The sequence below is a fragment of the Pseudoliparis swirei genome, chromosome 18, assembly GCF_029220125.1.
Source record: "Pseudoliparis swirei isolate HS2019 ecotype Mariana Trench chromosome 18, NWPU_hadal_v1, whole genome shotgun sequence".
Classification (NCBI taxonomy): Eukaryota; Metazoa; Chordata; class Actinopteri; order Perciformes; family Liparidae; genus Pseudoliparis; species Pseudoliparis swirei.
In genome coordinates, this window is record NC_079405.1 from 25431700 (window position 1) to 25442270 (window position 10571).

Here is a 10571-nt window from a genome sequence, read left to right on the forward strand (position 1 = left end):
AATATGTGCAATATACTTAATGTACTGTACTGCAATGTACTGTATATTGTGTGTGTGTATAAGTACGGAAGAGCAAAGTGAAACCGGAGTCAAATTCCATGTATGTGCAAACCTACATGGTCATTAAAGCTGATTCTGATTCTGATTCTGAAATACTACGAAAGTAGCTTTTACTTTAGGTAATTTATTCTGCTTTATATTATCCTAAATGTGCACCACACTCTGCAACATTGCTATGCTGTACCAGGAATAATATTACAATAATCCAACTCTGAAAATGAGCCGTTATGACTACTACTGTTTATACTTTAGTGTGAAGTGAATTAATTACTTGTACTTATATTTGCAGAGTACTTCCATCACTAACTAATATGCCTGCTATTCAAAAAGAGAAAAACCCACAAGTCATGCAAGACACATGATCAGATTTGTTTTTGACCAGCGATTTATTGACGTCTAATTCTGGAGGTCTAATGCAGCCATTAACCCGCACTGCCACAACCCCATTTTGGCTTTGAACAATGAGCATTAGTTAAGGCATGATTAGTGGAGGCAGATGTGGGAATGTTTTCCTTATGCAAAGCAAACCTTGAAATACAGTGACACAATACTTAGTTAATACACATATATTGATATTACAAGTTAAATTAAGACTCCCGAACATTGATGCAACAAATGGCAGCAGTAATCAGGTTGAACACATTTTTCCCGCATAGAGGTAAAAAATGACAATTCCAGTTATTGAACACGACACAACAGGAATGTGAAGAACCCATATTTTAACGCCATGTGTTATAACAAGAGGATACATTGTACTGCAGCTTCTCGGACAAATTCCAGTTATTTTTTTAATTCAAATTGGATTCCTGCTTTTTTTAAGACCCGAGGAGAAAACATTTAATAAAACAGCGACAGCGTCTTTCAGTCTTAGAGGCATAAGAGGTCCGTTACAGTAAAACAGAGATTCATGAAACAACGCCAAGAGCACATCAACACCTCCGATCATGTTGTTGTTGTTGTGTTATAGTCAACTCTGTTATTCAAATTTGAAATCATAAAAAGCAGGCCTGATAAAAAATGTAGCATATTGCGCAATCTAATTAATCACAAAACCCTGAATGAGACCAGAGGAACCCGAAGCAAGAAAACTACACTACTGCGCGGCCGTCGGCGTTCAGGAGGGCGATGCTCTTTGGGGGCTCAGTACGTGAGAGGATTCAGGATGAAGAGGCGATCCTCCTCCTTCCGGATCCACTTCAGCAGCTTGGTGACGGCCGAGACGGCCATGGCCTTGGTCCCCAGCGGACTGAAGCAGAGGTACAGCTCGAAGCCACGTGTCACCTGCAGGAGAGGAGGAGGAGGCACAGCAGCTATTCTAAATGCGTATTACAGTATTATTATTTGTTTTACTATTGAGACGTTTTGGAATGCCTCCCTGACGCCGCCTCCCATTCGAGGTTTTCCAGGCACATCTAACTGGGAGGAGACTCCGGGTGAAGACCCAGGAGGGATTATAACTCCCAGCTGGCCTGGGAACGCCTCGGGATCCCCCAAAGTGAGCTGGAAAGTGTTGCGCGTGAAAGGGAAGTGTGGGGTCAGCGTCAGCCTGCTGCCCCCACGACCCGACCCCGGATCAAGCAGATGAGAATTGATGGATGGATGAATGGATGGATGGATGGATGATGGAATGCAAGTCTTTCAATGCAAAGAGCCAAAAGTATAAATGATCACCTTCTTAAAAAAAAACACAAAATACTCTACTTACTTGCAAAGTGCCAAACTCGAAATACACATGCTCAGTCCTTTAGAAGAGAGTAAAATACCGTACAACTCCTCTCACAGCGCCAGGCTTACCCACGCCAGCATGTTTTCCGTTTGCCCGCAGCGGTAGAAGGAGCGCAGGGGTCTGGTTGGATGATGCAATCTGCTGTGGAGGTCGTGGTACAGTCCCATCAGCCTCTCCTGCTCCGCATCGGGCTGGTACACTTCTGGGTACTCTGGGCTGGAGGAAAAGAAATAAGAGCATCATGTCAACAACAACAAAAAACCCGCCACATTATTTGCGAAGCGTGTTTGAGGCACATGTGCATCTGGGACGTCCCGCCCACCTGGTGTACAGCCCCGAGCTCTTTGATTTGTACAGGAAGTGCCTGAGCTCCGGGATGCCGACCTGCTCCACAGAATAGCCGGGGCACTTCAGGGCGTCCTTCAGGGCCTGGTAGGCGCTGCGCTTGCTCAGCCTCTCCAGGAACCGCCGCTTGCAGTCGGACATGTTAAAAAAGTCCTCCCGGTCGGTGGAGACCAGGATGAGGCAGAGCTCGGAGGCGGGCTCCAGGTAAGAGATGTGAGCGTGGAAGAATCCCGCCATGTTGAACTTCGGCAGGCAGATGGGCGACCAGCCTTCGCCGTCTCGGAAGCACGAGGAGGAGCCCACGAGGTTGAAGACCAGGTGCAAGTCGATGTGGTGCAGGACCTGGTCCTTCTTCCTCACCAGGGTCACCAGGCGGTCGCCCGCCAGCAGGATGGAGAACACCAGGCTCTCGGATTTGGCGGCCTGCAGGCCCGACGACACCGCGTCCCTGGCGGAGCCGGCCAGGGGCAGGCAGGTGACGGCGCTGAGCAGCAGGCCCGGGTCTCGGTCCAGCCGGTGCAGCAGGCTGTCGGTGAGGTACTCGGAGCCGGCCAGCAGGCGGCGCAGGTCGAAGTTCTGCTTGTGCCGGAAGACGTGGTCGAGCTGCGTGAGCGTCAGCAGGCTGACGATCTGGTAGTAGATGTACTGCAGCTCCCGCAGCAGCTCCTTGTCCGTCTGAGAGGTCCGAGACACGCCCACCAGGACCAAGGGGCTCTTGGTGAGGAAGACCACCTTACAGCCGTCTGACACGGGGTTAGAACACAGTTCAGGACGTGGCACTTTTGACACGTGCACTTTTGGCTGAGCGGATGCTGACCTGCATGGATGGAACGGATGATGTTCTTCTCCGACTCGACGACGGAGACGAGGGCCATCATCACCCCCATGGTGCTGGACAGGGCCTCCTCCGTGCCGTAGCGGCTGTAGATCGGCTTTCCCGCCTCGCTCAGCACAAACACGTGTTTCCTGTGGCTCCTCCACGCCTCGCTGCACACGTCCTCCTCTCTGGTCCGACTCTGCGGCGATGCGACATCGGCGTTTTGCTGCTCCGCCACGCCGTTCTCCGCCGCCGGCACCGCGAGCTCCTCGGCGCCGGCGCCCGACGCGTCCAGTTCGTCCTCCCCGCTCCGATCCTCTTCCTCGGCGGTCAGCAGATCCTCGAAAGACTGCGCGTGGACGAACATGGCACTCTGCTGGCCGGCGCCTGTGTTTATGTAGGAAAACATAATTTGTCAGTAGGTTGGGAAAGGAATACATAAACAGGGTTCATACACATGTTGACCAATGGATTTCCGGGACTTTTCCAGGATTTTAAACCAAATTTCCATGACCAAACATTGTGAAATCTCGGTGTATACACGAGTATAGACCTTAAAAGAGACATAAAAATGACATTAGTTTGATGAAAAGAATAAATATTTATATACATGTTTATTCTTTTAATCAAACTGCTTAAATGAAAATATGAATATAACAAATTTCCATGACTTTTCCAAAACTTTTGGAAATTACATGTTTTTAAGGAAATAACCATTTAAAAATTCCATGACTTTTCCAGGTTTTTCATGACCATACAAACCCCGATAAGTGAGGACCTATAGAACCATAAAGCCCTTTCGGAGGCCGCCTTTGTTGTTGTTTTGCTGGACTGTCCTCTCCACTGCGACCGGTGGATGAGACTGGTTCCCATAGAAAAAGCTCAGGGAAGGGGCTGCTCTTCAAAAGAGGGGAACCAGACATACATTTGCCAAAATCAACTTCTTAGTCTCTTTCTCTTGTGACAGTAGAAAATATTGTAACACTTCCAACCAAGAATAAATCTCTAGTATCCGCGTGTGGGCGTCTTCGCACTAAAAGGTGAGTTTTATACGCGTGTGTTCTCCAAACAGCCGGTCTCGTTGTCAGGAGAACTCTCCCACATCCTGGCGGTCACAGCGGCTTCCTAAAGCTTTACTGTGGGAAAAGCTGCCAAATGATACAAAGGAAGACGATGCTGTGTCAAAAAAAATAAGTGGAAAAAGCTGAACTGACATCCAGATACCAGAAAAGATCTCAATAACAGATGTTTAGTTTGGGTCCGTCTTCCACGGTAGGACCGAATATTCATAAACTCTGGTCCCAGCAATCTAACCTAGAGAAAAAGAAGTAGAAGAATCGGGAATAGAGGATACCACAAGTCCCATGATGAGTCAGCGAGATACCACAACAAAAATGTCATGTTTATGTCCCGACTAGACGAGAAGAGCAAATACAGGAAGGAAGAAAAAAGATCAGTCGTCAGATTTGACTTTGTTCAAGCTGGATGTGACGCATCCGTGCTGCTGCGGACATGATTTCACCGTGACACTTGTTTCCTTCACCACAACCATTTATTTTCTTTTTAGAGACATAAGTCCAGAGATTACTTTATTATTATAGCTCAAATGAGAACTTTTTTTTTTCACATAATATTATCTTGATTATTACTATTACTACAATCTAGTCTCACAGAGCCCAAAAATAAACTGTCAGTTTATTACTCGAGATGCTTATCACAAGAGCGTTCCCGAGCAGACAAGCGGGCACACTGCAAAAGACAGATCATTGTGATCACATGGTAAAAGAAATGTTTGAAAAACAGGATGTGCATTCTCATTCTGTGTGCGTGCATGTGGATGCCAACGAGGAAATGATTATGAACGACACTTTGCATCAGAGTTATTACTTAATTCAAGAAAGCGGATCTCTACTTATCTTTGAACCAGCCCAACTTGAAACGGTTTCTTTGTACAGCGCACACTAATGTAATGTAAACGTTCTCCTTGCATACTCTACACATGCTGTGTGTTTAAATATATATATATTTTTTTTATTATTATATATATATATATATATATATAAAATCCCATTACGGAAAGGTGCCAGGAAATGGAAAAACTAATTTTTGGATCCATACAAATTCATTCACCCGCTTATCCAAGAGGTCCAGGGACGTCCAGAGAAACCCACAGTGCTTCAATTAGACAAATGTCAGAAAGAAAAGGAAAACAATCCCATTGATCGTGGCTAACAGCTGGGATTTAAACGAAACATGTCACAGTCGAGAGAGTAGAACCGGGCTCAGCCTCACCTGGTTCCGTTCCCTCCACCAGACCTGGTGTGGGGCTCTCCGCCCTCTCGAAGCGGAGGCGCTCCACCGGAGCCAGAGTGGCATTCTCCCACGACGCAGTGGCCCTCTGGGCTTCTCCATCCATCACTGCTACTTATGACACACGCCTGGTAGGAGAGAGAGAGAGAGTTGCAGAGAGAGAGAGAGAGACAGCGAGAGAGTTACAGAGAGAGAGAGAGAGAGAGAGAGAGAGAGAGACAGACAGATAGAGAGACAGGCGAGGGTCACGGGATCAAAGGTCAGCAAGACTTGTGAACTATAGATTGAACACCGAGCTGATTGCGATGTGCTATTGTCATGACGTGGCCACCAGTGCGCGAGCCATTCACATGTTGTGGTGTGACTTTAACCTTTTTTTAAATATTATTAATCAGTCGACTTTCACTCTCGTCGCTGACGTTACAAGCAACAACTGTCGTGATGCTCAGCAGGAAGTGTAAACAGAAGACAGTTGAACATTTCTCCTTGTCGTTGACAATAACTCGTTATAACTTGTTGTTCACGCCCTTCAGAGAGGCGGCGTGATGCTAATGGGGAACTTCTGCGGCTACTTTGATGGGTGACTTTAGCAGATAGTCCACAGGATCTGCGGGTTTTGGTTTCACTACAGTTTTTTTCTTTCTGACAAAGTGCACTCGTGACTCGTTTCATTTCTTCCAAATTGTTACCTTTCATTTCCGGAGTTGTCCGCATTTGGTTGTTCTGCTCCGCCGTTCGCTTGTCAAGCTGCAACTTTCTCCAGCTAACAAGCAGAGACACGACCGGGGAAAAGAAGTAACGCTACTTCTTCTTGCTCGTCACCGTGCACCGTGCACCGCTCACCACGAACAGTCGGTTACGGAAGTAGGAATTGTGGGATATGAAGTTGTAGTCCAGAGAACTACATATCCTCAGTCGGGGCAGTAAACAGCCCCATTGGAGTCGAAAACCACTAAACTTATTTATTTAAAAATGTTTGTATGTATCAGTCTAGTTTCTCAATGTTGCATATTATATTTTTTAGTTTTTGTTATTTAAAGTTATGGTTAGCAGAGTTTAATATGTGATCTTGATGGTGCATTTAAGGCACGTAGGACATCGGGAAACAATGCGTGCTAATTTCAAGATGCTCGAAGTAGGAAAATAGACCCTTGGTTTAACACGTTATCAGTAAAGGTGATTTTCTTTCTTCACATGTTTACACATGTTTTCATGTGCTCCTTTAATAGAACAGGCAAATAATTTATAGGAAATAAATTATGATTAGTGTATGATTAATTATGATACAGTTTAGCTTCGCTTCTCATTAGATCGAAACATAATCTCTACTCACACTTAAGTGTGTTGAACTACATCATAAGAGGATTCTTGAATACAATAAAATGGTTTTAGACTTGTTAAATTGAATAATAAATACATTAAAAACGAGAATACGAGTAACACCTGAATGCAGCGTAAAGGGGCGGGGCTTAGGTTTAAACGTACAGCGGGCAAACGGACAGTGTGTTTGTGTTGTGTTAGCTTAGCTAGCTCGCTAGCTAAGAGTTCAGTCTGATATAGTTCAGCTCGACTGAAGTATCATATTCTGCGCAGCATTAGGGATGCGCGAGTCCAGAAGAAAGACTGTGTATTAACGTGACGTGTTCTTTGTGTAGGTTTGAAGACAAGGCAGCCAGCGTTTACCAAAGCTAGCCAGCGTTAGCTGACAGCAGCTTTCAACGCAGCTTTCACCATTTCCGCACACGCAGTTATGCGCAGAGTCTAGCGGAATATCCTGTTTGTGCGTCAAGTAATACGGTTTTTGGTGCGCTGTTTTTGAAACGACAAGATGCCAATCCGAGCATATTGCACAATTTGCTCCGATTTCTTCGATCACTACAGAGATGTCGCTGCCATCCACTGCGGACACACTTTCCACTATGAATGGTAATCTGACAGATACATTCAACATCTTCCCTTTCTGACGTCTTTAAAAATGACCTTAATTGTTCCCTCTCCTCTCAGTCTTCTCCAGTGGTTCCAGACGGCCCCGACAAAAACCTGCCCACAATGTAGAAAGCAGGTACAGTACTTTGCAGAATGCACTTTAATTTACCAAGCAGATTAAGGACGTACTTAAATACCGTTGTTGTTGTTGTTGTCCCCCCCCGTCCATGTGTTTAGGTCAGCACCAAACACATTATCAACAAGCTGTACTTTGACATTGGTGGAGAAGAGGAGGGGGCCACCAAGGACCCTGAAATCTTGCAGGTACCAAACTTGGAGCATCTGTTGTGTTAATGAGTGAGGTTTTATTTATTTTATTTGCTGATAAATTGCTTGACAGGATGCATTAATATATTGTACTTGATGGTCCTTCTTGTCATGGCATCATTTGCGATTTTAATTTAAAGTGTTGTGTGTTTTTTTGTGCTTGTGTGTTTCCCCCCGAACTTAGAATGAACTTGATCGAATGAAGGCGCTCTTAAGCTCCAAAGGTGAGAAGCCTCCCCGTCTGTTGTGACGCTCCGTCGTTGAAAGCGTCAAATGGAAAGTGATCCATCGTCCTATCTGATCTTTTTAATTCGTAGAGCGAGAGTGGCGGGACAAGCAGACGACGGTGGACAAATTGAAAGACGTTGTGGACAAGCAGAAGAGAGACCTGGACGGTGTGCGGAAGGACATCATGGAAAAGGAGATGCTCTGTTCTACCCTCCGAGTAAGCCACCTGTCCTCTATTGTTTTAACCCATTTTTTTGGGGTTTTTAATACTGGATCGTATTGTCTCTGCACATTTTGTTTGTTCATCTGTTTTGATTGTTTTCGACAGAAACAGATGACGTACCTTGAGACGCAACAGAATGAGACCCAGGCGGCCAAGGAGGAAGCCCGGAGACTGAGGACCAGGATGAAGACCTTTGAGAGGTATCTGCACTCGTACAAATACTGTACTATTTAGGCTTTACGGTTGGGTCACACTATATGATCCACAAGATTAGCTCTTTTGCACAGAGGAAAAACATGTTGATACTCTTGAATATTTCCATATCATATTAGAAATGATAAATATTTGATAATAAAAAAAAGAGATAGAGAGATTATAATTTTGTATATATAAGCAAGGGAGAATTCGTTGGTGAGACTGTCACTGTGCACTAATACAGCTGGTTTCCCCCCCCCCCCCTCCAGCCTGGATGTGTTGTTGCAGGGCCAGAGAGCAGAGGTGGAGTCCATGATCATGGATATGGGTGTCAGCCAGGCGGCAGTGGAGCAGCTCTCCATCTACTGCATCTCGCTCAAAAAGTAAGGAGCCCAAGAGCGGCCGCTCAGTGTGACGGACGCTACATCGTCCAGAGGTTCAGACTACGCTCACCGTGCATTTATCTCCACCCCGCACCCCCCTTTCCTTTCCTTTCCAAGAGAGTACGATAATCTTAAAGGAAGCCTGAAGTCTATAAATGACCTGAGTGAGAAGCTGAAGAGAGAAGTGCTCACCTCAAACAACAAGGTAACATTCATTTTCATAAAAGTCACCGCACAGGAAGCCGTTCTTGAATGTGGAAACTCTCTAAATCAAAGTCTTTAAAAATGTTTGTACAAATCATTTTAGCTACACAAAGCCACCGTGGAGGTGAATCGGACCAGAGAGGACGTGGCGTCGCTGCAGAAGGATTTGGTCGGCGCCGACAAGGAGATCTCCGTAAGGCAAATCCACCAGATATGCATTTATTATCAGCACCTGAGAGATGAGCGGCTGTGACTCCTGCACGTCTGTCCACAGAGTCTTAAGAAGAAAGTGGAGTTTCTCCAGACTACGCTGAGCACCCCGACGCGGGCCAACGAAGCCCTCAGCCGGCTCGTCTTCGAAAGGTGCGTAACGCGCGGCGGCGACCCGACCGAAGTCTCCCAACAAAACATGAACTACCTGTGAGCCACTCATGAGAGAATCTGAATCCATCCGTTTAGCCCCGCCCCTTTGGAGCTGAAGCAGCCCTGCCTCCACCAGCCCGCAGACAGCCAGGGCATTGACCTCAACATGACCTACGACGTCGCTACGCCAGATTTGGCCAAGAAGCCGAAGCCGTGCCAAGCCAAGAAGATGCGGCGCGATCCTCCAGCGTACGTTTGATGTGTTTCGCCGTGGGAGTGTGTTCTGTTTGGATTGTGGAAGCTGCTGCTGTGTGAGCTGTGCGTTAAAATCCGTGTTGTGGTATAATCGAGAATTACAATTCTTTATTCTTCAGGTCGTCTGTGTCCAAACACTGCGAGAGAAGTTCCTCTTTAAGCAAGGTAGCTTTGTGGACGGCACTCGACGAGGTTCATTTTCAAATTATTGGCACACGTCTCACATGTTTTTTTCTCACCTGAGGCTCGAGAAGAGGACGGACCCCTGGATCCTTTCATGAGGAACTCCATCCTCTTCAGGAAGAAGGCTTTCGGGAGCATGTTGGACCCTCAGAGGAAGATTGGAGTTGTACGTACACCATGACGACCAGGTCCACGGTTATAATGTGTTATTTGTTCTTTTTAGTGCTTTGTTGAAAGAAAACGTTTCTCGTTTCAGGTGAAAACTGGTTATGATGGTTTAGGAGGACGTACCAAATTCATCCAACCTGTATCCTTTTTTAAATTTATTCTGTCATGAGGCATGTATGGTGCAATTTCAACAATTAATTTGATTTTGTGTTGAGTATTTGTTTGGATTAGCTGAGCTAAACTAGGTCAAACCACTGCACGCCCAGCACCAAACGGCAGCTCGTGAACAGATATTTACCTCAGGAGTTGGTGGAGGTCCAACCTGAAGTTTTAAACACAATTATTGCAAATGCTGCATCATTCCTTAACCAAGTGCTCCTCTCCAGTCTCCCTTGTCAGAGATTCGCCCGTTGATGAAAGCCAAAAGGAAAAATGTCAGCAGGCCCCAACCCAAGATTGCGACTCTCCTGACGATGGACAGCTTCCTCCAATAAACGGACGACCTCATCCTGGAGTCTGAGGTCAGGATGCTGTGGGATGTGCCGTGTTTCGTGCCGCTCTGGCACACAGAACCAGCCGGGCAGCGGTTCTGCTACTCGGCACCAAACTGGGATTCCCAATCGAAAAACTTTAAAACCAGTGACTGACCTCCCCGCATGACAACGGATCCTCAACTTTTTGGCGACGACATCAAACCTGCTGTAGATATTGTTTTGTGTGTGTGCACTTGAATGTGGAGACTGCGTCGGAGCCTTTTGTTGTTTTCCCGGTGTGTTTGTGTGTGAGACGATTTGTTTACTGAGAAAAAAAACTATTTTTCGCACTTATTTAAAATGCACTCAACACGTGGATATATTC

The 10571-nt window shown here is 46.1% G+C and overlaps 2 protein-coding genes across 2 annotated transcripts; one reads left to right on the forward strand and one right to left on the reverse strand.

The window, feature by feature from the left end:
- Nucleotides 1-422: 422 nt before the first annotated feature.
- Nucleotides 423-6080, reverse strand: mon1a (MON1 secretory trafficking family member A). Its single transcript, XM_056437240.1, has 6 exons — nt 5948-6080; nt 5241-5386; nt 2949-3335; nt 2109-2874; nt 1855-2002; nt 423-1341 (listed from the first exon to the last, which is right to left on the reverse strand). Exons 2-6 carry the CDS (start codon nt 5362-5364, stop codon nt 1201-1203), a joined length of 1566 nt encoding a protein of 521 aa, XP_056293215.1. The 5' UTR covers nt 5365-5386; nt 5948-6080; the 3' UTR covers nt 423-1200.
- Nucleotides 6081-6768: 688 nt separating this feature from the next.
- On the forward strand, nt 6769-10562 carry traip (TRAF-interacting protein). The gene is made up of 15 exons (XM_056437758.1): nt 6769-7184; nt 7263-7320; nt 7422-7508; nt 7696-7735; nt 7829-7956; nt 8068-8162; nt 8427-8540; nt 8658-8745; nt 8848-8937; nt 9019-9107; nt 9204-9356; nt 9482-9527; nt 9607-9711; nt 9802-9852; nt 10100-10562. Exons 1-15 carry the CDS (start codon nt 7087-7089, stop codon nt 10205-10207), a joined length of 1350 nt encoding a protein of 449 aa, XP_056293733.1. The 5' UTR covers nt 6769-7086; the 3' UTR covers nt 10208-10562.
- Nucleotides 10563-10571: the final 9 nt, after the last annotated feature.